Source organism: Symphalangus syndactylus, chromosome 12 (assembly GCF_028878055.3).
Source record: "Symphalangus syndactylus isolate Jambi chromosome 12, NHGRI_mSymSyn1-v2.1_pri, whole genome shotgun sequence".
In the NCBI taxonomy this organism is placed as follows: domain Eukaryota; kingdom Metazoa; phylum Chordata; class Mammalia; order Primates; family Hylobatidae; genus Symphalangus; species Symphalangus syndactylus.
In genome coordinates, this window is record NC_072441.2 from 73,696,961 (window position 1) to 73,724,757 (window position 27,797).

The 27,797-nt window shown below is 44.4% G+C and overlaps 1 protein-coding gene across 1 annotated transcript; it reads right to left on the minus strand.

The window, feature by feature from the left end:
- Window positions 1-580: 580 nt before the first annotated feature.
- LIX1L (limb and CNS expressed 1 like) lies at window positions 581-26,430 on the minus strand. The gene is made up of 6 exons (XM_063625945.1): window positions 26,050-26,430; window positions 16,919-17,082; window positions 11,428-11,568; window positions 5,679-5,774; window positions 4,670-4,747; window positions 581-4,321 (listed from the first exon to the last, which is right to left on the minus strand). Exons 1-6 carry the CDS (start codon window positions 26,339-26,341, stop codon window positions 4,079-4,081), a joined length of 1,014 nt encoding a protein of 337 aa, XP_063482015.1. The 5' UTR covers window positions 26,342-26,430; the 3' UTR covers window positions 581-4,078.
- Between the last annotated feature and the right edge of the window lie 1,367 nt (window positions 26,431-27,797).

Consider the following 27,797-nt stretch of genomic DNA (forward strand, 5'->3'; position numbering starts at 1 on the left):
ACCAGTAAAGGGTCTGTGCTGAGGAGGATTAGTAAAAGAGGAAGAAACGCCTTGTTGCAGTTGAGACAAGAGGAAGGCATCTGTCTCCTGCTTGTGCCTGGGCAATGGAATGTCTCGGTGTAAAACCCGATTGTGTATTCCATCTACTGAGATAGGGGAAAACTGCCTTAGGGCTGGAGGTGGGACATGCTGGCAGCAATACTGCTCTTTAAGGCATTGAGATGTTTATGTGTATACATAACCAAAGCAGAGCACTTAATTCTTTACCTTGTTTATGATGCAGAGACCTTTGTTCACGTGTTTACCTGCTGACCTTCTCTCCACTATTATCCTATCCCCCCTCCGAGAAACACCCAATAATGATCAATAAATACTAAGGGAACTCAGAGGCCGGCGTGGATCCCCCGTATACTGAACGCCGGTCCCCTGGGCCCACTTTTCCTTCTCTATACTTTGTCTCTGTGTCTCTTTCTTTTCCAAGTCTCTCGTTCCACCTAATGAGAAACGCCCACAGGTGTGGAGGGGCAACCCACCCCTTCACTTCTCTAATATATAGGTCTCAAGAAAGAGTCAGTCTGGCTCACTAGACAAAAATCTATTTTTAATTGTATAAAATTATACATATAAAATACATAGAATGTACTAAGAAGATGAGTAAAATCTTTGACACCAGAAGTGGACAGATCAGGAAACAATTTTTCTGAAGTTATTTGGGATCTTACTGGTTGGTATTTGAGAAAAATAATAAATCCAGGAGGTACGAGGGCAATTCTTCCCACAACTCACACCCGTTAACCCACACTTCTTCCCAGAGAAAGAAGAAACAGGAGTGTTGATGAGTGCCAGCTTATAAATATCAATACAAACAGACACACCTGGTATGTCTAGCTGTTTTTGCCTTTACTCCAACCCGATGTGTTTCATGGAATACAAAGATGGGGCTTCTACCCCAGCTCTCTTCTGATCAGTAAGAAAAAAAAAATGGCCGGGCGCGGTGGCTCACGCTTGTAATCCCAGCACTTTGGGAGGCGGAGGCGGGCGGATCACGAGGTCTGGAGATCGAGACCACGGTGAAACCCTGTCTCTACTAAAAATACAAAAAATCAGCCGGGCGTGGTGGCGGGCGCCTGTAGTCCCAGCTACTCGGAGAGGCTGAGGCAGGAGAATGGTGTGAACCCGGGAGGCGGAGCTTGCAGTGAGCCGAGATCACGCCACTGCACTCCAGCCTGGGTGACAGAGCGAGACTCCGTCTCAAAAAAAAAAAAAAAAAAAAAAAAAGATAGGGCCTGGAGAATTCAAAGAAGCCTGTTTCAAGCACTAATAAAATTGTAGCTGGATTCCTTACCTCTTATCCAACATGATTTCAAAAGCAAGAAAGTTGCCTTTCATCTTGCCCCTATCAAATCCAAAAGAGCCAAATATGGCCTGTTTCATAATCTATTTTTACTGTTGTTGTTACACTTGAACTTTCTGTTTGGAACCTAATCTATTTCTAAAAGCAAAGTCTGTATAATTGTTAAGTGGAAAGTCCAATTGCAGGAATACTAAATGTCCCAAGCTCAGTTTAGAAAGTACATGGGACAAGCCAGGCGTGGTGGCTCACGCCTATAATCCCAGCACTTTGGGAGGCCGAGGCGGGTGGATCACGAGGTCAGGAGATCGAGACCATCCTGGCTAACACAGTGAAAACCCGTCTCTACTAAAAATACAAAAAATTAGCCGGGCGTGGTGGAGGGCGCCTGTAGTCCCAGCTACTCGGGAAGCTGAGGCAGGAGAATGGCGTGAGCCCGGGAAGGCGGAGCTTGCAGTGAGCGGAGATTGCGCCACTGCACTCCAGCCTGGGCTACAGAGCGAGACTCCGTCTCAAAAAAAAAAAAAAAAAAGAAAGTACATGGGACAATAATATAGTATAAAAGAGATCACAGAGACAAGGGGGAAATATATATTAGAGACCTCCAAAAAAATTCTCTGAAAGGAGAATACTTTAGCTGCTGTACTACAGGTTATTTCTCTCTTATGTCAGCCAGGAGAGAGGTGGGGGAGAATGGTGTTAAAAACACAAATAGAGCCGGGCGCGGTGGCTCACGCCTGTAATCCCAGCACTCTGGGAGGCCAAGGAGGGCAGATCATGAGGTCAGGAGATCGACACCATCCTGTCTAGCACGGTGAAACCCTGTGTCTACTAAAAATACAAAAAAATTAGCCAGGCGTGGTGGTGGGCGCCTGTAGTCCCAGCTACTAAGGAGGCTGAGGCAGGAGAGTGGTGTGAACCCGGGAGGCGGAGCTTGCAGTGAGCCGAGATAGCGCCACTGCACTCCAGCCTGGGCGACAGAGCAAGACTCCGTCTCAAAAAAAAAAAACACACACACACACACAAATAGTTTGGGAGGCTGAGGCAGGTGGATCACGAGGTCAGGAGATCGAGACCGTCCTGGCTAACATGGTGAAACCCCGTCTCTACTAAAAATACAAAAAATTAGCTGGGCGTGGTGGCGGGCGCCTGTAGTCCCAGCTACTCAGGAGGCTGAGGCAGGAGAATGGTGTGAACCTGGGAGGTGGAGGTTGCAGTGAGCCGAGATCGCGCCACTCCACTCTAGCCTAGGCGACAGAGCAAGACTCAGTCTCAAAAAAAACAAAGAAACAAAAAAAACCCCACAAATAGGCCAGGCTCAGTGGCTCATGCCTATAATCCCAGCACTTTGGGAGGCTGAGGCGGGTGGATTACCTTATGTCAGGAGTTCAAGAACAGCCTGGCCAACATGGTGAAACCCTGTCTCTACTAAAAATATAAAAATTAGCCAGGCGTTGTGGCATGTGCCTGTAATCCCAGCTACTCGGGAAGCTGAAGCAAAAGAATCACTTGAACCCTGGAGGCGGAGGTTGCAGTGAGCCGAGATCGCGCCATTGCACTCCAGCCTGGGCAAAAGTGTGAGACTCTGTCTTCAAAACACACACACACACACACACACAACTGATCATTGATTCTCTTTCCCTTCCTACAGTCTCCCAAGGTGTCAATTAGGAAGTGCCAAAATACTAAAGTCTCATTTAAGTTTCCTGATCAACTCATGTTCTAATAATTAATGTGGAAGAAGAGGAAAGAAAGAGAAAACAAATGAGAATCTAAGGTAGTAAACAGCAGCAACTTATTGGGAATAAGGGGAACATGGTTCTCACTAACCAAATAGGACTGATAACGCTTCCAAAAAATAAAATGTTAGGTAAAGGGAAATATGGAAATATGTTTTACCTTCTACTAATAGCTGCAGGCAGGAAGGTCTAAACGCAGGGTTCAACTAAGCTCGGTGAGCAGGGGCGATGTGCAGAGGGAATACTGAAAGAGAATCAGTTTCAACCATAACCCCCATCTACTGTAGAGTATATCCAGAAATCTAGACTACTAGTATGGTATACATATGCCCTAGGAGCATCTTAGGTAGTAAACTCCCATGAATTGTTTGTAATTTATCTTGTCCCTGGGCAGTTTCTTAGAAGTGCTTTCAGAAGCAAGATCTCTACTTCCTTCAGAATAATAAGGTAGGGAAGGAAGCCTCAAAACAAAGTGGCAATTTGGAGGCAGAGAAGGAATAAGGTAGTGGTGGGGAGGAAAGGGATAGCAAGCAGGTTCAGTTCAAGAACTAAAGGCAAAATCTTCATACTCATACCCTGTTTGAGTCCAAGAGGAAGCAGGAATGAGAGTAAGGGTGGGGCACATAATCCTTATTCAAGCTACCTGATATTTGAAAAGAAGGAGACATAAACACTTGAGTTAATCTTTTAGTGCTACTGAAATGACTACATAGTTAATCTGGAAGTTTAAGAGCTAACAAAGCTTCAAAGACAACCTGCTCTTTGTTGTAAAGTGGACTGAAGATGTTTCAAATAAAACTATATCCAAAAACTGGAAGTAAGAAAAGGGATCTCTTAGCAAATAGGAATCTAGGTGTAGAATTTATACACATATATATATATTTTAAAGTATAAAATTGAGAAAGTATGTACAAAAAACCATCCTAAATCCTAGAAAGGAGACATAAAAAAAAGCCGTGGAAAGGCTGGGGAGTATGTGGGTGGATGCCTAGCAGTTGGAAGAATGCATATTGCCCAACTGCCCAGCAGCCAGCACGAGAATATCTTTCTTCTCCTTGTGGAAGCGCAGCTCCTTGCCTGCCAGTCGGGCTTCATCCAGCTCCCGCTCAGTAGAGGCCAGCTCTCTAGACAGTGCCCCTGGCACACTCTGCTCCCGGCTCACCCAGTCCAAGGCCATTTGGTGGCGAATATCATCATCCAGGGCCCGGTGCGAATAATGAGCCAACACCTCCTAGTAGGGGAGGGGAATGTGAACATCACTGAGAAGGTTCATATCATACCACACTGACCCAACTGGGACTAAGAACTCAGCTTTAGAGACCTAACTGAGGTCAGCACCTAAGTTCTTCAAGGAGATTCTTAAAGGAAACTTCCTGGTAGGGGAAGCAAGATAGACAAAGAATCACAGCTAATATTTAAATAGAAAAGATTATAGGAATGAAGAGGGTACTTAGGTAAGGCTTTCAATATTCACAACCATAAGTCACAATAGACCTTATTTCTAACATAGTAACCACCTCAAAAGAGTCCACTGACAGATTGTGCTCCCCTCATTCCCCCCACTCATAAAATCTCTTACCTGCCGAGAGCATTGACGTTCCCTCATGGCCTTAAGGCTGCCATTCCAGTGTAGCAGTTGAAAAACTGTCATTAGCTCCTGGGGGAAGAGGATAGGAAGTACCGGGACAGTGATTTTATATTGGGAGGTTACATCAGAATTACATGGGAAACCTTTTACAAAATGGATTTGTAGAAGCATCTCTCATCACTAACTCTGATAGGACTTTGGGGAAGAAAAATTTTTATTAATTTAATTAATTAATTAATTTATTTATTTTTTATTTTTTTATTTTTTTTTGAGATGGAGTCTTGCTCTGTCTCCCAGGCGGGAGTGCAATGGCGTGATCTCGGCTCACTGCAAGCTCCGCCTCCCGGGTTCATGCCATTCTCCTGCCTCAGCCTCCCGAGTAGCTGGGACTACAGGCGCCCGCCAACACGTCCGGCTAATTTTTTGTATTTTTAGTAGAGATGGGGTTTCACTGTGTTAGCCAGGATGGTCTCGATCTCCTGACCTCGTGATCCGCCCGCCTCGGCCTCCCAAAGTGCTGGGATTACAGGCTTGAGCCACCGCGCCCGGCCTAATTTATTTATTTACTTACTTACTTGAGACAGAGTCTTGCTCTGTCACCCAGGCTGGAGTGTAGTGGCGCAATCTCAGTTCACTGCAACCTCTGCTTCCTCGGTTCAAGCAATTCTCGTGCTTCAGCCTCCCAAGTAGCTGGGATTACAGGCATGTGCCATCATAGCTAATATTTGTATTTTTAGTAGAAACGGGGCTTTGCCATGTTGGCCAGGCTGGTCTCAAACTCCTGGCCTCAAGTGATCCATCCGCCTCAGCCTCCCAAAGTGCTGGGATTACAGGCGTGAGCCACCATGCCCGGCCAGGAAGGTATTTATTTTTGGAAAATATTGTAACAACCTTCTTTCCTTTCCAGTATCAATAAGTTAGGAATTAGTAGGAGCCATTATATATTATAGTAGCAGGCTGACCCATGTTATTAGAGCCAGGGAAGTACATGGGAAAGTACCTGGAACTCCAACATTGATTTGCCCTTGTTGGATTCCAGCATGAATCGGAAGGCACCAATCCCTGTATTTGGGTTGTCAGCTTCCTCCCTGTTGCCCTGGTAGTAGAGGAACAGAAAAGACAAATAGATTTTCAACCAGGATTATCATCTCAAGCAGCACTGTCCAGTAGAAATATAATGCAAGCCACATATTTAATTTAAAATTTCCTCTCTGCCACATTAAAGTAAAAATAAAGAGGTAAATCCAGGTGCAGTGGCTCATGCCTGTAATCCCAGCACTGTGGGAGGCCAAGGTGGGCGGATCACTTGAGGTCAGGAGTTTGAGACCAGCCTGGCCAACATGGTGAAACCCTGTCTCTACTAAAAATACAAAAATTAGCCGGGCTTGGTAGTGGGTGCCTGTAAATCCCATCTACTCAGGAGGCTGAGGCAGGAGAATCACCTGAACCTGGGAGGCGGAGATTATAGAGATCGGGCTACTGCACTCCAGCCTAGACAACAGAGCGAGACTCTGTCTCAAAAAAAAAAAAAAAAAAAGGTAAAATTAATTTTAATAATATATCTTATTTAACCCAATATGTTCAAAATATTATTTTCCAACTGTAATCAGTATAAACATTATTAAGGAAATATTTTACATTCTTGTACTGTTTCTGAAATGTGGTATAAGTGTGGAAATTCTGGGTAGCACTGTGGTCTCCTGGACATTGGCCTATTGTGTCTTCTATTGGTTATGTAATCCTGCAGGGTTAGAATTAAGACACACTGTTCTGCATTCAAGCCTAGTATGTAAAAAAACCAATACAGCATAGAAGTTAAGAGCATGGACTGCAGCTCCTACAAATAGCATGGCCTTGGTAAAGTCACTTAACTTCTCTGTTCTGCAGTTTCCTCTTCTGTAAGATGAAAATAATCATAGAGCTAACTTAAATGATTGCCTTGAGAATTAAATAAAATTTTAAATTAAAAATAAAATAAAAATTCACTTTTTTTTTTTTTGATACAGAGTCTCACTCTGTCGCTCTGTCACCCAGGATGGAGTGCAGTGGTGCGATCTCGGCTCACTGCAACCTCCGCCTCCTGGTTTCAAGTGATTCTCCTGCCTCAGCCTGCAGAGTAGCTAGGACTATAGGCATGCGCCACCACGCCCAGCTAATTTTTTTATTTTAAGTAGAGACGGGGGTTTCACCATGTTGGCCAGGCTGGTCCTGAACCCCTGACCTTAGGTGATCTGCCTGCCTCTGCCTCCCAAAGTGCTGGGATTACAGGCATGAGCCACCGTGCCCGGCCCAGCATTTACATTGTATTAGGTATTATAAGTACTCTAGACATGATTTAAAGCATTCATTCAGGAGGATGTGCATAGGTTATATGCAAATACTGTACTTTTTTTTTTTTTTTGAGACTGTGTCTCATTCTGTCTGTCACCCTGGCTGGAGTACAGTGGATGGTCACTGCAGCCTCGACCTCCCCAGGATCAAGTGATCCTCTTGCCTCAGCCTCCCAAGTAGCTGGGATCACAGTCAGGTGCCTCCATACCCGGCTTATTATTTTATTTTATTTTATTTTATTTATTTTATTTTATTTTATTTTATTTTAATTTTATTTTATTTTATTTTTGAGACGGAGTCTCGCTGTCACCCAGGCTGGAGTGCAGTGGCACGATCTCGGCTCACTGCAAGCTCCACCTCCCGGGTTCACGCCATTCTCCTGCCTCAGCCTCCTGAGTAGTTGGGACTACAGGCGCCCACCACCACGCCCGGCTAATTTTTGTATTTTTAGTAGAGACGGGGTTTCACCATGTTAGCCAGGATGGTCTCGATCTCCTGACCTCGTGATCCACCCGCCTCGGCCTCCCAAAGTGCTGGGATTACAGGTGTGAGCCACCGCGCCCGGCTTTATTTTTTTTTTGTAAAGATGAAGTCTCTTTATGTTGCCCAGGCTGTACTGTGCTATTTTATATGGAGGACTTGAGCATCCTTGGGTTTAGGTGTCCTCGAGAGATCCTAGAACCAATCCCACACAGATCCCAAAGGAAGACTATAGAACCATAATTTTTTTTTTTTTTTTGAGATGAAGTCTCACTCTGTCACCCAGGCTGGAGTGCAGTGGTGCGATCTCCGTTCACTGCAACCTCCACCTCCTGGGTTCAAGTGATTTTCCTACCTCAGCCTCCCACGTAGCTGGGACTACAGGTGTGCACCACCATGCCTGGCCAATTTTTGTATTTTTTAGTAGAGATGGGGTTTTGACACATTGGCCAGTCTGGTCTCGAGCTCCTGACCTCAAGTGATCTGCTCACCTCAGCCTTCCAAAGTGCTGGGATTACAGGCATGAACCTCAGCGCCCAGCCAGGAACCATAATTGCTTTCTTTATTATTTTTATTTTTTATTTTTTTGAGACAGGGTCTCACTTTGTCACCGAGGCTGGAGTGCACTAGTGCAATCTTGGCTCACTGCAGCCTTTACCTGCTCACTCAAGTGATACTCCTGCCTCAGACCCCCAAGTTGCTGGGACTACAGACGCATGCCTCCATACCTAGATAACTGTTTGTGTTTTTTGTAGAGATAGAGTTTTGCCATGTTGCCCAGGCTGGTCTCCAACTCCTGAGCTCAAGTGATCTGCCCGCCTCAGCCCCCCAAAGTGCTAGGATTATAGGTGTGAGCCACCACACCTGGCCTAGAACCATAATTTCAATAATGATGAATTTAGTTATTTATTTTTTAAGACAGAATTTTGCTCTTGTCACCCAAGCTGGAGTGCAATAGCACAATCTCGGCTCACTGCAACCTCCGCCTCCTGGTTCAAGTGATTCTTCTGCCTCAGCCTCCCAAATAGCTGGGATTACAGGCGCCTGCCACCACACCCAGCTAATTTTCATATTTTTAGTAGAGGCGGGGTTTCACCATGTTGGCCAGGCTGGTCTTGAACTCCTGACCTCAGGCAATCCGCTCACCTCAGCCTCCCAAAGTGTTGGGATTACAGGCGTGAGCCACTGCGCCCGGCCAACAATGAATTTAGAGCCCATGATCAGATAAATACTGCAAATCCTATTTTCCATAATCCACAGTTTCTTTTCTTTCCTTTTCTTTTTTTTTTTTTTGAGACAATCTCACTTTGTTGCCCAGGATGGAGTGCAATGGAATGATCTCAGCTCACTGCACCTCCATCTCCCAGGTTCAAGCGAGTCTCATTCTTCAGCCTCCTGAGTAGCTGGCATTACAGGCATGTGCCACAATGCCCAGCTAATTTTTGTATTTTTCCTTTCTTTTTTCCTTTTTTTTTTTTTTTTTTTTGAGACAAAGTCTCGCTCTGTCACCAGGCTGGAGTGCAATGGCGTGATCTCGGCTCACTGCAACCTCTGCCTTCTGGGTTCAAGTGATTCTCCTGCCTCAGCCTCCCAAGTAGCTGGGACTACAGGTGCACACCACCACACCTGGCTAATTTTTTTTTTTTTTTTTTAGTAGAGACGGGGTTTCACCATGTCAGCCAGATGGTCTAGATCTCTTGACCTCGTGATCTGCCCGCCTCGGCCTCCCAAAGTGCTGGGATTACAGGCATGAGCCACCGTGCCTGGCCAATTTTTCTATTTTTAGTAGAAATGGGATTTGCCATGTTGGCCAGGCTGGTCTCGAACTCCTGACCTCAAGTGATCTGCTGGCATCCACCCCACAATGTGCTGAGATTACAAGCGTGAGCCATCACGCCTGGACCTGTTTCATTTTATAATACCATTAGGTGACCTAAAAGTAGCAAATGTACTTTCCAAAAAATTTTAGCTGGCTTTTTCTTTTTTTATTTGGTTTGGATTAATATAAAAATGTTTTCATTCCCTGCAGATGCTGTTGATTGGGGCAAAGAATAATGGGAGAAAAACAGCTGGGTCCTAAATAACAGAGGGAAACCAACTTTTTTTTTTTTTTTTTTTTTTTTGAGACGAGACAGAGTCTCGCTCTGTCACCCAGGCTGGAGTGTGGTGGCGCGATCTCGGCTCACTGCAAGCTCTGCCTCCCGGGTTCACACCATTCTCCTGCCTCAGCCTCTCCCAGTAGCTGGGACTACCGGCACCCGCCACCACGCCCGGCTAATTTTTTGTATTTTTAGTAGAGACGGGGTTTCACCGTGGTCTCGATCTCCTGACCTCGTGATCCGCCCGCCTTGGCCTCCCAAAGTGCTGGGATTACAAGCGTGAGCCACCGCGCCCGGCCGGGAAACCAACTTTCAATAAAGTATTCAACAACTAATCCACAAAGCAGATAACTGAAGTAATTTGGTATATGTAAGTACATCTTTTTTTTTTTTTTTTTTTTTGAGGCAGAGTCTTGCTCTGCCACGTAGGCTGGAGTGCAATGGCACAATCTCAGCTCACTGCAACCTCTGCCTCCCAGGTTCAAGCAATTCTCCTGCCTCAGCCTCCCGAGTAGCTGGGATTACAGGCGCCCACCACTGTGCCCAGCTAACTTTTGTATTTTTAGTAGAGATGGGGTTTCGCCATGTTAGCCAGGCTGGTTTCAAACTCCTGGCCTTAGGTGATCCGCCTGCCTCAGCCTCCCACAGTGCTGGGATTACAGGCATAAGCCACCGCACCTGGCCTGTAATTACATCTTAATTAAATGCAAATAGAACAGATACTTGGTCTATCAATGAATTTGTGGAGAGGAAGGAAGATGGCAGTGTTAATTTCTAAGATGTAACTAAATTAAGTCAACTTGGGTTCTAATCTTGGCGTGACCACTTACTAGTTATATCATGTTAAGCAACACTTCACTTCTGTGTTTTTAGTCTCCTCATCTGTAAAATAGGGGTAATAATAGTACTTATACCTCATAGGATTGTTGTGATGATCAAATGAGGTAAAACGCATATAAATCCCCTAGAACACTCCCTGCCACAGGTAAATCAATTAGGATTAATTATGGTTTTTTTTTTTTTTTTGAGACGGAGTCTCACTCTGTTGCCCAGGCTGGAGTGCAGTGGTGCCATCTCGGCTCACTGCAAACTCCGCCTCCCGGGTTCAAGCCATTCTCCTGCCTCAGCCTCCCAAGTAGCTGGGACTACAGGCACCCCCCACCATGCCAGGCTAATTTTTTTTTATTTTTAGTAGAGATGGTGTTTCACCGTGTTAGCCAGGATGGTCTCGATCTCCTGACCTCGTGATCTGCCCGCCTCGGCCTCCCAAAGTGCTGGGATTACAGGCGTGAGCCACCGCGCCCGGCTAATTATGGTTATTCTTATCATCATCATTTGAAAGAACAGTTGTAAATAAAGAGAGTAAATAAATTATCCTCTTTGTTCCTAAAAAGACATTTTGTTATAAAAGGGTTCTTTATCAATAAGATGAAGTAATGGAGGCAGGAGACAAGTGACAATAAAAAACAGTCTTATAAAAAAAGAACAGCAGAAACGAAGGTCTTAACCCAAATTAGCAAAAGCAAAATTCAAGCTCAATTTTCATTTTGGAATAGCTCTACAATTCTGTAAATCTGCAATTAAAGGTTTCTAGATACCAAAGAGACACAATGAAAGAGACAAAACAAGAAAAAACACATAAACACAGATATAGAATTAGAGACTGAGACATGTGGAGCACATGACACAATAGACTGACAGAGAATAAATCAAAAGAACAGAGAGGTGGACCAGAAAGAAAACAAGAATTCATGCTCTGTTTCACAGTAATTTACGACTTCCCAAGCAGCCAGTTCTCCCATCTCCCACTCTCCTTCCTTCCAGCTCCATACAACTTACATTGAAAGATGCCAGGGCCTCAGAGACACTCTTCTCGATGAACTCATCAGTGATTCTTCGGGAAGGATGTTCATTAAACACAGAATTCATTAGCGCAATCTTTGCAGCACTCCTCCGGGCCTCAGCTTTTGTAGGGCAAAACTAGGCAGGGGAGACAGAGTGAGAATATGTGTATTTCTGCATATGAGAGAGAGGAATGAACAGTGGGAGGGAAACACTTCAGATAGAAAATACTTGGACGCTCTTTGGATAAATCAGTTGTGTTCAACACACTCTCCAAGGTTTTTATGGTAAAGTGGTTGGGATGTTTGGAAACATAATTTTGATTCAACATCCTGAAGTCATTAACGAACTGGGAGAGGGCTGTAGCTCATACCAAACTGAATGCGGAACGAGGAAGGCTGCTTAAGTCAGCATATAATCACTGGACATGAAAAATACCCCTGTTTAGGCCGGGCGCGGTGGCTCACGCTTGTAATCCCAGCACTTTGGGAGGCCAAGGCGGGCGGATCACGAGGTCAGGAGATCGAGACCACGGTGAAACCCCGTCTCTACTAAAAATACAAAAAATTAGCCGGGCGTGGTGGCGGGCGCCTGTAGTCCCAGCTACTCGGAGGCTGAGGCAGGAGAATGGTGTGAACCCGGGAGGCGGAGCTTGCAGTGAGCCGAGATTGCGCCACTGCACTCCAGCCTGGGCGACAGAGCAAGACTCCATCCTCCATCTCAAAAAAAAAAAGAAAAATACCCCCATTTAAACTGTCTACAGAATTAATTACTCAAAAGTCAGATTCTGGCCAGCTTAACAGAAATCTGTATCTTGTTCTGTGGACAGGTAAGGTTTTTTGGATTCCTCTAGATAACCCAAGATTAGAACCAAAGCTGTGTCTAGGGTGCTTCTACAGAGGAGGCCACTGGTCTCTATCAGAAGCACCCATCTTGGAATCTTGGACTTCATTTTTAGCTGTGAGCAGGCATTTTCTCAAATAATGTAGTGAGCCAAAAGAGCTATCCCTGAGAAGGATTTAAGTCTGAAGAAGGAATTTATAGACTTCTTTTTTCCCCCCAGTGGAAACAAAGAGGAGTGGAGTAACTAAGGGAAGGAAAGCTGACTTAAGAAGGAAAAAAATAAAAATTCATGTTTTTATATTGTATCCAACATAGGTATCATAGAACAAGTCTGATCTGCAGAAGTCTCAAAATTATTCAACTTCAGATCTCTAGCCACCATAGTATTCCTTTATAATTCATCTTTATTGGCTGTCTCAAAGGCCTCTTTGCCCTATGTCATTTATGAGTAATTAGAGGAAAGGAAGAAAGTAATGTTGCAGTTTTTAGAAGTAGACCAAGGCCGGGCTTGGTGGCTCACACTTGTAATCCCAGCACTTTGGGAGGCCAAGGCAGGAAGATTGTTTGAGCCCAGGAATTCAAGACTAACCTGGGCAATATAGCAAGACCCCTGTCTCTACCAAAAAAATAAAAAATAAGTAAGTCAGGCATGGTGACACGTGCCTGTAGTCCCAGCTACTCAGGAGGCTGAGGCAGAAGGATCACTTGAGCCAGGAGTTCCAGGCTGCAGTGAGTTATGATCACACCACTACACTCCAGCCTGGGTGACAGAGTGAGACTGTCTCTAAAAGAAAACTTAAAATAAAAAGTAGACCAGGGGTTGGGCATGGTGGCTCATGCCTGTAATCCCAGCACTTTGGGAGGCTAAGGCAGGAGGATCACTTGAGGCCAGGAGTTTGAGACCAGCCTGGGCAACATAGTGAGATGCCAACTCTACAAAAAAATTTTTTTTTTTTTTTTTGAGACGGAGTCTCGCTCTTTCACCCAGGCTGGAGTGCAGCGGCGCGATCTCGGCTCACTGCAGGCTCCGCCCCCCGGGGTTCACACCATTCTCCTGCCTCAGCCTCCCGCATACCTGGGACTACAGGCGCCTGCCACCTCGCCCGGCTAATTTTTTGTATTTTTAGTAGAGACGGGGTTTCACCGTGTTAGCCAGGATGGTCTCGATCTCCTGACCTCGTGATCCGCCCACCTTGGCCTCCCCAAGTGCTGGGATTACAGGTGTGAGCCACCGCGCCCGGCCTGCCAAAAAATTTAAAAATTAGCTGGGCATGGTTGTGGTGCACACCTGTGGTCCCAGCTAATCAGGAGGTTGAGGTGGAAGGATCACTTGAGCCCAGGAGTCAAGGCTGCAGTGAGCTATGATTGTGCCACTACACTCCAGCCTGGGCAACAGAGCACAACTCTGTCTTAAAAAAACAATAAATAAGTAGACCAGGATGTGTTTAGTACTTAAGCATCCCTACTATCAATAATTCCTAATTTCTATTAACTGACAGGCTCTCTGAGACAGCATATGAAGCTTGGTAAGTAAGTCCTAAGTCTTCCCAGTGCTTCAATTTGTCTGTTTCTATTTGTCTATTACTAGCTTGCTGGCCTGCTCTATAGTGCTGTTGCTTAAAAAGTCATCTGTGAAGAAAACCAGCAGAAGAAATTTCACCTGCTAAAGCGAATAAAGAGGAATAAACTCAAACCCATCTTGAATTTGAGCAGTTATGGATATGCCCTTGCTCAGTGTATCAGACTATGAACACCCAGCCCATGTTCTAATCTAGCTTCAGTTATTGCACCCTGCCCCTGGCCAGGCGAGATGGCTCACACCTGTAATCCCAGCACTTTGGGAGGCTGAGGTGAAAGGATTGCTTGAGCTCAGGAGTTTGCAACCAGCCTAGGAAACATGGCAAAACTCCATATCTACCAAAAATACAAAAATTAGCCAGGCATGGTGGCACATGCCTGCGGCTCCAGCTACTCGGGAGGCTGAGGTGGGAGGAAGATCACTTGAGCCCACAAAGTTAAGGCTGCAGTAAGCCATGATTGTGCCACTGTACTTCAGTCTGGGTGACAGAGTGAGGTCCTGTCTCAAGAAAGGAAAAAAAAAAAAAGCTGGGCGAGGTGGCTCATACCTGTAATCCCAGCACTTTTGGGAAGCTGAGGCAGGCAGATCACCTGAGGTCAGGAGTTCAAGACCAGCCTGGCCAACATGGCGAAATAATACAAAAATACAAAAATTAGCTGTGTGTGGTGGCGGGAGGCAGAGGCAGGGAGAATTGCTTGAACCTGGGAGATGGAGGTTACAGTGAGCCGAAATCACACCACTGCACTCCAGCCTGGGCAACAGAGCAAGACTCTGTCTCAAAAAAAAAAAAAGTTTAGGCTAAAAGGCCAAGAAAGACAATTCTACTCTTTCCAAAAATAACAGAAATCAAATTACTATAATGTTTCAGTTATGGGCATCATCATAAAATTTTCAAGTCATTCAACAATGTAATGAGGTGGGAAGAAGAAGGAAAGATCAGCCAGGCACGGTGGCTCACGCCTGTAATTCCAGCACTTTGGGAGGCCGAGGTAGGCGGATTGCTTGAGGTCAGCAGTTGGGCCAACATGGTGAAACTCCGTCTCTACTAAAAATACAAAAAATTAGCTGGGCGTGGTGGCAGGTGCCTGTACTCCCAGTTACTTGGGAGGCTGAGGCAGGGAGAATCGCTTCAACCTGGGAGGCAGAGGTTGCAGTGAGCTGAGATCAGGCCGTTGCATCCAGCCTGGGCAACAGAGCGAGACTCTATCTCAAAAAAAAAAAAAAAAAAAAAAGAAGAAGGAAAGATCTTATTCTCTTAGAAGTGAAAGCATAGGCTTGGCACGGTGGCTCACACCTGTAATCCCAGCACTTTGGGAGGCCAAGGCAGGCGGATCACAAGGTCAGGAGATTGAGACCATCCTGGCTAACATGGTAAAACCCTGTCTCTACTAAAACTACAAAAAAAAAAAAAAAAAAAAATTAGCCAGGCGTGGTGGCATGCGCCTGTAGTCCTAGCTACTGGGGAAGGTGAAGCAGGAGAACCACTTGAGCCCAGGAGGCGGAGGTTGCAGTGAGCCAAGATCGTACCACTGCACTCCAGCCTGGGTGACAGAGCAAGACTCCATCTCAAAAAAAAAAAAAAAAAAAGTGAAAGCATGAACGTTTGTCATCTTGGGTATATATTTATTTCTCTGAAATGACTGAAGTTCTTTTTTTTTGTTTGTTTTTGAGCCAGAGTCTCACTCTGTTGCCCAGGCTAGAGTGCCATAGTGCAATCTCAGCTCACTGCAATCTCCGCCTCCCAAGTTCAAGCAATTCTCCTGCCTCAGCCTCCTAAGTAGCTGGGATTACAGGAGTGCACCACTACGCCCAGCTAATTTTTGTATTTTTAGTAGAGATGGGGTTTCACCATGTTGGTCAGGCTGGTCTCAAACTCCTGACCTCGTGATCTACCCGCCTCGGCCTCCCAGAGTGCTGGGATTACAGGTGTGAGCCACTGTGCCCGGCCTGAAATGACTGAAGTTCTAAGGGAAAAAATTTCATCACCTACTTTGAAATGAAGCTTCCTTAGGACTGCTTCTGTTTGAGGCAGAAACTAAGCTGCAATGGCACTCATTCATGCAACAGACATATTATTTGCCTACTATCTGCTAGGCACTAAGATGGGTGGTAGGATTTAACAAGAAAGAAGACAGACACAATCTTTGCCTCTATGGAACATAGTCCACTAGGAGAGACAAACAATTATGACATGTTGTAATAAGTGATATGATAGGGGAAGTTCAAGGTGCTAATGCAGACACACAGTAGGGCCTTTAACCTTGTCTAAGGGTTACACAAACCATATGGAAAACAGAACAAAGGTGTTTATTATTTTCTCTAAATTCCATTTCAGACTTTTAAGTTGACATTTCAGAAGGCTGCCTCCCTGTCTGCAATGTAAAAAATCCATCTTTGATGACAATATTCATACTAGTCCATAATTTTTCACTACTACCTCATAATGGCAACCATTCTTTTCATCATCATAGGTATTTCACACAATTGTAGAATGTTAGTAGTAGAAAAGACTTTAGAAATAATCTAACCTATCTCCTTCATGTTATAGATGGGAAAGTGAGGCCCAGAGATTTGCCCCATTGATATTCAGAGGAATGTGAATTTGGATCTCCTAACTCTTAGATGAGTACTGTTTCCACCATACATAGTCCCTCCGATTTGACCTCTTAGAGAACTCCAACATTGCTTTCTTTAGTAATTGCCTATGTAAAAGTACTGGAGGCAAGGAATATTGTTCTATATCCTCAATAAGAGATGGAAGAAAGTTGGAATGCAATAACTGAAGCCAGATTGGAACATGGGTTGGATGCTGGTAGTAGGATATACTGAGCAAGGGGATATTCATAACTGCTCAAATTCAAAATGGGTTTGAGTTTTTGAAAGGAAAGCATGCTACTGAGGTTCTACTATGGTCAAATTGGCCTCAGATGCTTGCCAGAATAATTTTCCCAGAATTGTTTTAGGTCCTCAAATATATTTCAGGCAGTTTAATGGCCAAAGTGGTGGAGAAAGCCGTTACTAACATCTAAGCATTTACCTTTGCTACTGCCACCTCACAACTCTTACCTGGAAACTCCCAAAACAACTTCCCCCAGGCAGGGTGACATAGCAGACATAAGGAGGGCTGTTGGAGGGAACCATCTCATAAACCACTAAAGCCCCATTCTTTAAGTCAGCACCACGGGACTGCTTCATCTGCCAGAATTCCTGAAGTGCCTCCACCACATTCACTACAAAAGAGAAGTAGTTAAGTTCAGCAATGAATGAGAACACCTCCAAGTGGTGCTATACTTCAATACAGTACCTGTAACCTGTACCTACATTAAGAGTCTGCCCCTTAGCTCCCTACCTATTATCATTTAAAAGCATTTAAATTAATAAACCTAGACTGTGATTAAGTTAATTTGCCTAGAAAGACCAGAGTATGCCCGCCCTCCTCCACCACTTTTCTGGTTCACATTTTATTTTATTTAAATTTTTTTTCACTCCCACCTCCAATCTGAATAGTTCACATTTTAACTTAGTCCTAGAATAACTTAAATATTGAAGGCAGAGTTCCCAATGTCAGCAGACCATTATCACTGCCTGATGAAATACAAGCAGATTATTCCACAATTGGTTAGCTGGCCCAGGATGATAATAACCACCACAATAAGTGCTAACATGTATTGAACACTTACTGTATGTCAGGCATTTCTGTAACTGCTTTATGTGTTTAATCACAGCAACTTTATGAAGCAGATATTCTTACTATCCATATTTTACAGATGAGGGAAATGAGGCATAGAGAGGTTAAATAACTTGCCCAAGGTTATGCCAGGAGAAAGTAGCAGTTTGAGTATTCAAACTCAAGCAGTCTTGGTTCCAATGAATATTCTTATATGCAATACTGCTGGCTCAAGGAAATATAGCCCTAATAACCATTCTCGAGCCTGTGCTTCTAGTGAGCACATCCATTGCCAGATTCCTTTTCCAACCCAGAATACTATGTATATACTATGAGTGAGAGAAGCCAGGGCATGGGGGTGGGAGAGAAAACCCTTTTGAGGCTTTACCTGGGTATAAATGATTTTTGGAGGAACCATATGGTGAGATGCGAAGCAATGCAATGGGAAGCAATTGGAGGACTTTAAAAAGAAGCACTCCTCCAAGGGTAGGTCTCTCATGCTCCTTCACATCTTGCTAGGTATGCCAAGATTGCAAATCCCTGACTGCTCTTTACTTGGGCTATTTTTCAGGACTGTGCTTGCAGCAAGAAATATTGAGGGATGAGGTACTATCTTCACTCAGATAAAGAACACGCTTGCTTCAGCTTGTTGCAAAATGGCAAGTTCTCCAAGCTGTGAGTTCTATAAGTGTTCCTCTGTTGTGAAGCAACCCATGGCCTATGCAAGTATCTACCTGAGACCTCTGCATTGGACGTGGGAGGAGGCAAGGAGAACTAATATAAACATGATGCTCATGCTGCTTGCTGTGCTATGAATGATAAATTCCTTTGTCTCTAATCTCAAAGTCTCTTGACTTCTGCCAGCACCCATGAAACAGTAAATGGCTAATTTATTAGTTGTAGGTAGGCTAAAATCAAACTCCAGACCTGACACTGTATTCTAGAACACTTCCTCTCATCCCCTACATTTTCCTTATGTAGCCTACAGTGTAAAGAGGGAAAGAGATATTAACCAAATCTCAAACAAATGTAAAATTGCAGCTGTGATCAAGTTCTATAAAGGAGTGACAGATGTCGGAGTATCTGACCTAGTTAAGAAGGTCAAAGAAAGCTACCCTGAGGAGGCAATATCTAAGTTCAGGTATGACTAGGAATTCACTGGGCAAGAGGTGAGAGGACAGTGTTCTGAGCGTAAGGAACAGCATGTTCAAAGGCTCGTGACGGCAGGGAACATGATGAATAAAGGGAATTAAGACCATATGGCTATGAAAGAGTGAGTGAGGGGAAGTGTAATGCAAGATGAGGTTGCAAGAGGAGGCAGTAGTACAGTTTTAAGAAAGATTTGGGCCGGGCGCGGTGGCTCATGCCTGCAATCCCAGCACTTTGGGAGGCCAAGGCGGGCAGATCACGAGGTCAGGAGATCAAGATCATCCTGGCTAACACGGTGAAACCCCGTCTCTACTAAAAACACAAAAAATTAGCCGTGTGTGATGGCGGGCGCCTGTAGTCCCAGCGACTCAGGAGGCTGAGGCAGGAGAATGGCGTGAACCCAGAAGGCGGAGCTTGCAGTGAGCTGAGATTGCTCTACTGCACTCCAGCCTGGGCGACAGAGCGAGACTCCGTCTGAAAAAAAAAAAAAAAAAAAAAGATTTGGCTAAGTCAGTGAAAAGTCCTCATGCCAAAGGAATCCCATATCTCACCAGGATCTGCCTGTGTTAATACCCCTGATGTGCTAGGTCATGGGCTGGGAGCAGCCTACAGGAAGCGTGGTTCCTTCAAATGTGTTTATGGATGCAAATGTGCAACTTTGTGGTGCAAATGTGGTTGTGGATGACCCAGAGTGGGCAGTGGCTGAGGCTGTTAGTCATGCTCCCTGCAGCAGGCAATGAGCACTGCACATTTTCATGGCTGTCATATACACGTTAGCAAAACTTTGAGCACTTAATAGGTACATGGCATCATTCTAGGCATTGGGCATGAAAAGAATAACACACAGTTCCTGCAAGCAAGGAATTTATTTTATTTTTGAGTTGGAGTCTCACTCTGTTTCCCAGGCTGGAATGCAGTGGCGCAATATCGGCTCACTGCAACCTCTACCTCCCGGGTTCAAGCAATTCTTCTGTCTCAGCCTCTTGAGTAGCTGGGATTATAGGTACATGCCGCCACGCCTGGCTAATTTTTGTATTTTTAGTAGAGACAGGGTTTCACCATATTGGTCAGGCTGGTCTCAAACTCCTGACCTTAGGTGATCCACCTGCCTCGGCCTCCCAAACTGCCGGGATTACAGGCGTGAGCCACCGTGCCCAGCAAGCAAGGAATTTGAAATCAGTGGCCAATAATACATTATCTCGCCTGCTCTGCGAATGAAACAAACACCGATGTACTAGCCTGAGTTGGAGAAGCAGCATAAACTCTTTTTAATAACCTATATTTAACTGACTTTTAAGAATGCTCATTTTTCTATTAAAAGACAGCATGAGAGCACATGTCATTAGGACCTCCTGAGGCTCTGTCATGGGCAAAAAAAAATTAAAATTAAAAATTAAAAATTAAAAAAAACATCCAGCATGAAAAGAAAACTCTTTCCCTCCGTTGGTTTTGGCAGGGCTCTTCAAAGGTCAATACTGACCAGAAAGCTCAGCCATCTTTGTTCTTTCCATGAGATCTTTTCAGCTTCAGTTTCCTCTTTGAGACAGTTTAGCACAATGCACTGGGTGACAGCTCTCTTGACATGCACACAACAGGGGGAATACTGGAATAAAGAGGAAGAGGAGGAGACCACCATAATTGAGAAGGTCCTATTAAAAAGCATATGTTCAGTCTCTATCCAGTTAAACATTTCTTCGCACAGACTAGAGAATCATTTTTTAATGATTACTCAAAGCCAAGGGACATGGGGAGTCTTGATTTTAGAAATATGAGTATGAAATGATAATTGGGCAAAGTGGTCAAGAAAAAAGCAACTAATTGTGATCTGCACTTGAAAATGCTTCTAGACTTATTCATTTTTAGAGCTGGAAGGAACTTTAGAGATCATCTAGTCCAACGCTGGCTAAGAAAGAACAGAAGACTTGTTTGAGGTCACATAGCTATGGCAGAGTTGGGGCATGAATCTAGATTTCTGGGGGCCAATATTCTTTCCAGTTTGGGAATCTTAACCCAGGCTCCAAGGTCCAGTCTGTAGCTGAGCTTCATGGAGGTTCACAAGCTTCCTAAAACTGTTAAGTAAAATTATGTGTGTGTCTGTGTGCATATGAGTATTTGTGCATGTGTATGTGTGGAGCACTCACATTTTTTATCATATTTTCGCTGAGGAACCATGGATATAATGGTTTACATACGGATGGCTAAAGAACAGTGAGGTGGGAGGGTAGGTATAACTGAGATACACACATCTGATAATTGTTTTCTCAAAGTCCCTCACAAGAAAGACCAAGATAGGAATATTTCAGTGCTTATACCCTGCTGTTAAATAACAAAAAAGAGAAATCGTTTTCAGCCAAAATAAAAACTTTTTTTTTTTTTTAGACAAAGTCTCGCTCTGTTGCCCAGGCTGGAGTGCAGTAGCATGATCTTGGCTCATGGCAACCTCCACCTCCAAGGTTCGAGCAATTCTCCTGGCTCAGCCTCCCAAGCAGCTGGGATTACAGGCACACGCCACCACACCCAGCTAATTTTTGTATTTTTAGTAGAGACGGGGTTTTGCCTTGTTGGCCAGGCTGGTCTTGAACTCCTGACTTCAGATGATCCTCCCACCTCGGCCTCCCAAAGTGCTGGGATTACAGGTGTGAGTCACCACATCTAACCTAAAACATTTTTTTTTTTTTTTTGAGGCAAGGTCTCACTCTATTGCTGAGGCTAAAATTCAGTGGCACAATCACACCTCACTGCAGCCTTGACTTCCTGGGTTCAAGTGATCCTCCCACCTCAGCTCCCTGAGTGGCTGGGACTACAAGATGCATGCCACCATGCCTGGATAATTAAAAAAAATTTTTTTGTGGAGATGGGGTCTCACTATGTTGCCCAGGCTGGTCTCAAACCCTAAGGTTCAAGCAATCCTCCTGCGTTGGCCTCCAAAATGTTGGGATTACAGGCATGAGCCATTGTGCCTGGCCAGGATAAAAATATTAAAACAATATATGAAACTACAGTAAAAATTTTATATCATAAGGATAAATACAACCTTGCCAGAAAGGTAATTAACAAAAATAAAAGAAAAAAATTGTAAATACAACTTTGTGGTGGGGAAGCAGGAATAAAGAGATAATGAAATTAAGAGGTGAGTAAAAAGATTCTCCTTGATCATATAGGATGGGGAGAATAGACTGACTCTATTCACATTATTATGGAAGATAGGGAAGCTGGTTAACAATAGTTCATCTGTTTCCTATTTCAATGTTTAGAAGGTACATCTGCCCCTAAATAGCCCACAGTGCACAGTCTCTTTGGAAGGAGAGACTGCAAAGTAACAGTGACTTTGGGAGGGGACTCTGGTAGACTGAATAATGCTACCTGCCAAAATGTCCAAGTCTTAATCCTTGGAACCTGTGAATGTCACTTTATCTGGCAAAGACTTTGGAGATGAGTTTAAATGATCTGAGATGGGGAGATTACCTAGATTATATAGGTGGGCCCTATGTGCATTCACAAGTGTCCTTATAAGAGGGAGGCAGGATGGGCACATTGACTCATGCCTATAATTCCAGCGCTTTGGGAGGCCAAAGCAGGATGATCACTTGAGGCCAGGAGTTCAAGACCAGCCTGGGCAACATCGTGGGATCTCATCTCTACAAAAAAAATTTTTTAAATCAGCCAGGTGTGGTGACATGCACCTGTAGTCCTAGGTACTTGGGAGGCTGTGGCGGGTGGGAGGATCACTGGAGCCCAGCAGTTCCAGGCTGTGGTGAGCTATGATTGCACCACTGCAGTCCAGTCTAGGCAACACAACGAGATTCCATTTCTTAAAAAAAAAAAGGAGGCATATTTGATGAAGAGGAGGAGTCATGGAGGCAGAGATTATAGTGACACAGCAATAAACCACGTAATAAACCAATGTCAGCAGCCACCAGAAGCTGGAAGAGGCAAGGAGTGAATTCTCCCCTAGAGCTTCTGGAGGGAGCACAGCTCTGCCAACACCTTGATTTTGGCCCAGTAATACTGATTTTGGACTTCTGGCCTCCAGAACTATGAGAGAACAAATTTCTGCTGGTTTAAGCCACTAAAGTTGTGATAATTTGTTACGGCAGCCACAGGAAACTAATATAGGAACTAATCCAGCATTTCCAAAAATTGGAAATATTCAGCCCAACCCATTTAACTCCAGTCTTATAGAAAAGAAGCTATCTGTGATTCTGAGGAAAAGGAACAACTAAATAGAAAATACTACACAAAATTCATTTGTTCAACTTAGTGAAATAACAGGGGCAAAATCTCCAATCATGCAGCCATATTGTAACATAAAAGGATAGCAATACTTCCAAAACAACAGGTTTGAAGAGGGAAATGTAGCAATTACAGAGCAAGGAAAGTGAGTTACTCGATCCTGCCAGTTTAGAGATTGCCAGATGTCAAACATGAGAAAGAGACTATATGCCATAGAAAAAAAGGGTGCAAAGGAAATGGCAGTGCAGAACAATACCTATCATTTGCAGTTTCCAAAGCATTTCCAAACGCACAATAGTAGTAGCCACACTGAGTACCATGTGCTGCATGCTTTATATTCGTTGTCTGATTTAATCCACACAAAACTATCAGGATAAGTATTATGATACCCATTTTACAAAAAGTAAGCAAGTTAAGGAACTGAATCTAACCAGGATTTAGAAACAATGTTTGTTTGGCTCCAAAGTCAACCCTCTTTGTATTGGGCTGGCCTGCTTTATTACACCATTAATCTTTATACATGCTCTGTAATGTGAACCGTGAACTCCAGCAAGATAGGGACTAAATACCTGCCTTGTCCACCACTGCATCTGGTGATCAATAAATATTTGGTATATGAATGAAGAGAACAGATGAAGCATAGAGAGATTAAGCAACTTCTCCAAGATCACACAGCCAACTATTTGACAGGGCTAGGTCCTCTGATTACAAATCCCATGCACTACAAACTTATCAAGATCCTACAGAATACTGAGCTATGTGTGTATCTTGGGTAAGTGGGTGAGGGAGGCAGATAAAGGACAGGAAAGCTTTTTAAAATAAATAAGTAAATACATATATACATACATACATACATACATACACACACACATACATACTGATAGCCCACATGAGTGAAGGTAGATCTAAAGACTGGAAAAGGTGAATTTGGAGCATTCAGGAAGAAGATGAAGGATGTTAACTGAAGATGATGTGGTAAAGCATTGCTGGATGAGGGAATGAATTGTCTAGGCAGAGGCTAAAGAACATTGTATTCAGGGGAATACAGCCATTCCCCCAAATACCATGCCATCAGTCACAAGGGTATGTGAGTACATGCCAGTGGCAGCTTTGCCTAAGAATTGAAGCAGAATAAGTGATTCCATGTGGTAAGGACTTCTGAGCCAAATGGGCAGAGATTCTGCTTGCCTGAAGCTGATCTGCCAGATTCTCCTAAAGTACTGGCTGGACACCCAGACTGGAAATGAGAAACTCAAGAATAATGAGAAAGACTGCGATGGGGGGTGGGGAGATAGGAAAGAAAATCACCACAGAGTCTGAAGCCTGACTAATTGCCCTTTGTCAGCACAATCCCCTTGTTCCCTCATCCTTGCTAAGGAAATGAAAGTTTTTACAGGATGCCCAGTTTAGGAGCCAAAGCAGAGGCTCTCCAGGTAACACAGACAAGAAAAAGGGTGTCCTCCTCTATAATTTTAATAAATGCCTGTAAGCTGCCAAGAGGAAGGCTTCAGATTCAGTGTGACCACTCTAGGCTACTCCTGTGCCCAGAGGCAAAGACCTTCCCTTGATCTTGACTTAGGGACTTGAAGCAGCAGTCTGCTAATAGCAGTTCCATCACATAGCCTTGTTAAATCTTGGGATTACATTGGAAAAATAATATTTCCTCATGAGTTTCAGATTCATCCATTTGTATCCCCAGCACCTAGCAGAGTTCCTGTCTTATAACAGGAGTTCAAATTGTATGAAGAACAAAGGCAAATTGATGATGAATGAATCATTAGGCACATACAGCAAAATGGCTCTAAAAATCTGTTTTCATAGCAATTTTTGGGTTTACATTATTAGGATTTAAGAGTGGGAAAAAGTGAAGCATGTTCTACTTAAGGAACTATGAACCAACAAATTTGAGATAATAATCATTTTTAGGTTATATGTCATTTGCAATGTCTCAGTTAATCCATATTGTAACCCTTGAAGAAACTGAAGCTCAGTGAAATTAAGTCCCTTCCCCAAAGATTTGGCTGGTAAGTGACAAACATCTCCAAAGCCTGTGTGTGCTCTTTTCACTAAACTTTCTTAAAAAAAGAAAATCTACAGAAAAGTCCTGTAACTTTTCTCTGTATTATTGTTAAACAGAAAGTTAAAGATATAGTCACTTCCAGGTCAGGCAGGACCTGGCCAAGCAGACAGAAGGGATGTCTTGTAAATTCCAGGCTTAAATCCTGTATTCTACACCCTTCACTATATATTCCTTATTACTTACACTATAAATCTGGAACTCAAACTCAGACAGGAAACTACACTAGTTAAACAAAAACAACAAAGAAAACCCTCACATCCCTCTTTCCAGAAATTAGACGAAGTTTTCTAACTGAAATAGTTTCTAACCTGGCACATATCCACAGAATTTAACATCGAAAGAGCCAAGGCCTGGGATTTATCCTCAGTTCCTGGGCAAGCGCCAGGAAAACAGAGCCAGACAGAAAGGCCGGAGTTGTGAGCCTCCATACTAAAAAAAGATACCAAAGTAAGGTACTAAGCCACAGGAAGCTGGTGTGAGTTCAGTGGTACAGGTCCGGATTTAAATGCACAATTACTATGAGTGACTTGTGAAGGCACTACCTAGTTCCCCAGTAAATCTGAAGTTGCACTGAAATTTCAGAGTGAAGGAAAGTAAGTAAAGAATTTAACAGTCAAGGTTAAGGAGCTGGAGCAAATTAACAGGTGAGTCCAGGAATTGCAGAGATCACAGAGGAAAGATTGAGAGGGTATGGATGAGAAATTGGATCTGAAATAAAAGACAGGATCTCACACAATGGGGACTGGTTCTCAAAGGCAGAGAGACGTTAAGTTATTAAGCTGGAGGAGGAATTCCATTTCTAAAGGAGAAAAGCTTAGGAAGAAAAGAGGATCGTATCTGAAAAAGGGTCCCTAGAGAATATATTAATAACTCAGTAAAGGGGAGGAGGTAGGAGGCTTAAACGTGTGCATGAGTGTGTGCGTCTGTGCGTGTGCGTAGCCCAGAAGGAAACTCCCCAAAAGGAAATGCATGTGAGGGCTCCACGCCAGGAAAAGCGATCCGGAGGACTGTGGGAGCAAGGCTCCCTTACAGAGGGTGTCGCGCAGGAGGCCAGACCCGCAGACTCACCTCGGCCATAGCCCTGCGTGTGCTTGGCGAAGCTCCTCACCACGGCCTCCACGGCCTCTCGCAGCACTGCCGGGCTGCCGGCGGCGCCGGGGGGCAGGGGTAGTCCTGGGGCCCCAGACAGGAGCAGCGGCGGCGGAGGCGGTGCGGGAGGCGGCGGGGCAGGCGGGGGGCCCGCAGGGGGTGTGGCGGTGGTAGCCGCGGCCCCAGTCACTCCCGGCCGCAGCGCTCGGAGAGTGCCCCTCCCGCTGGTGCCCACACCAGGCTGCAGCCGCTGAGCTCGCATCGTCTCCATCCCGGCCGCCAATGGAGTAGCGCCCCGGAGCCTGCCAGCCTGCCGAGCTAACGGTCCCAACCACCCCAGTCAGCGAGCGCCTGGGGACTGAGGGCGGCGCCAGGGCCGAACCTTCAGTCAAGTGGGGGCGGGGACGAGCTAGGTTCCATGCCAATCACCAGTGACGGGGCGGGAGCTGGAGGGCTCCTGCTCCGCCATAGGCAAATTATTGAGGAGGGTGGAGATTCTGATAACCAATTGCAAAGAGAAAAAGCGTATCCTCTGAAAGGCAGACGCATAGCTTGGGCGCGTCTTTGGGAGTCCTGTGGCAAGCACTAGAAAGCAGGACAGAATCTTGGGGCGGGGCTTGAAGAAAAAAAATGGGCCTAGATGCAAGATTGGGGAGGATTGCAGACAGAGTAGAGATCATTTTGTCCTACCATTTCATTTCACAGATTGTAGGTGAAGAAACTGTGGCTCAGAGAAGTAATTTGACTTGTCCAACATCACACGCAATTGGTGGTGGAGCTAAGGCAAGAAAGATACTGACATTTAATGAACATAAACTATGCAATGTACTGTAGTGCATGTCTTATTTACAATCACAATCACTAACTAGATTTTATTATTTTAGGGATAAGGAAACAGATGCTGAGGGAGGCTAGATAAATTGGCCAAAATTAAATAGCTAAGAGATGGCAAAGTGGAATTCAGAGTTTAAGCATAGGTGTTCTGATTCCCAATATTTTTATCTTTTTACTATGCCACACTGTTGGGTAAATTTCTGATTTCACTTATTCTAAGTAGGGGAAGGGAATAAGAGAGAGTGGGATGGGCAAGTCTCTTTGCCTCCCATTAGAGTGAGAAAGAGTTAGGATACATGCAGAAAATTAGCAAACTGTGAAGTCCAGTTGGGGGAATTAAGAAAATTACCCTTGTTGGTATAACATGTCAGACTGGGTTCCTCTGATTACTTTGCACACACACACACTTGCACACATGCACACACACACACACTATACATACCCTTTATCATGTGGTCACTAGGCCATTTTTACTTAGGTGAGATTATATTAACTGCTTCCTCCCATCTCTCCTACAGTGGCTCAGAAATCAAAGATGGGGAAATAGAGGCCAGAAGTAGAAGAAAATAAAAGAAACACACTTGGTGAAATGAAAATTAGACCCTGAATAAAAACTGTGAGTGGTCAAGAAATAGGAAGTTTGAAAAGGAGACAGTTAATCTACTGGGATATATCTGCTGATGATGGAGGGAGGAACTCTGTAGGAATCTTAAAGAATTCAAGGTTGGACATAGAGGAAACTGGAGGAAATGAAATCCTGTCAAATGCCTTAAAACCTTTAGGACACAGGCCACTTGCCTTTTCTCTATAGAAAAGTTAGTTTCTTGGAAAGAAGGTGGCTGGAACGGCTAAGTATCCCTTGGATAATTATAGCTATAAGTTAGTATTACCCT

Excerpts from the sequence above, each read along its gene's own strand:
- LIX1L (XM_063625945.1), bottom strand. The coding sequence starts at position 26,341 with ATGGAGACGATGCGAGCTCAGCGGCTGCAGCCTGGTGTGGGCACCAGC. Across the intron at positions 11,569-16,918 it reads GTTGTTTTGGGAGTTTCCAG|TTTTGCCCTACAAAAGCTGA; the intron begins GTAAGAGTTGTG and ends TCCCCTGCCTAG. Across the intron at positions 5,775-11,427 it reads AGGCCCTGGCATCTTTCAAT|GGCAACAGGGAGGAAGCTGA; the intron begins GTAAGTTGTATG and ends CTCTACTACCAG.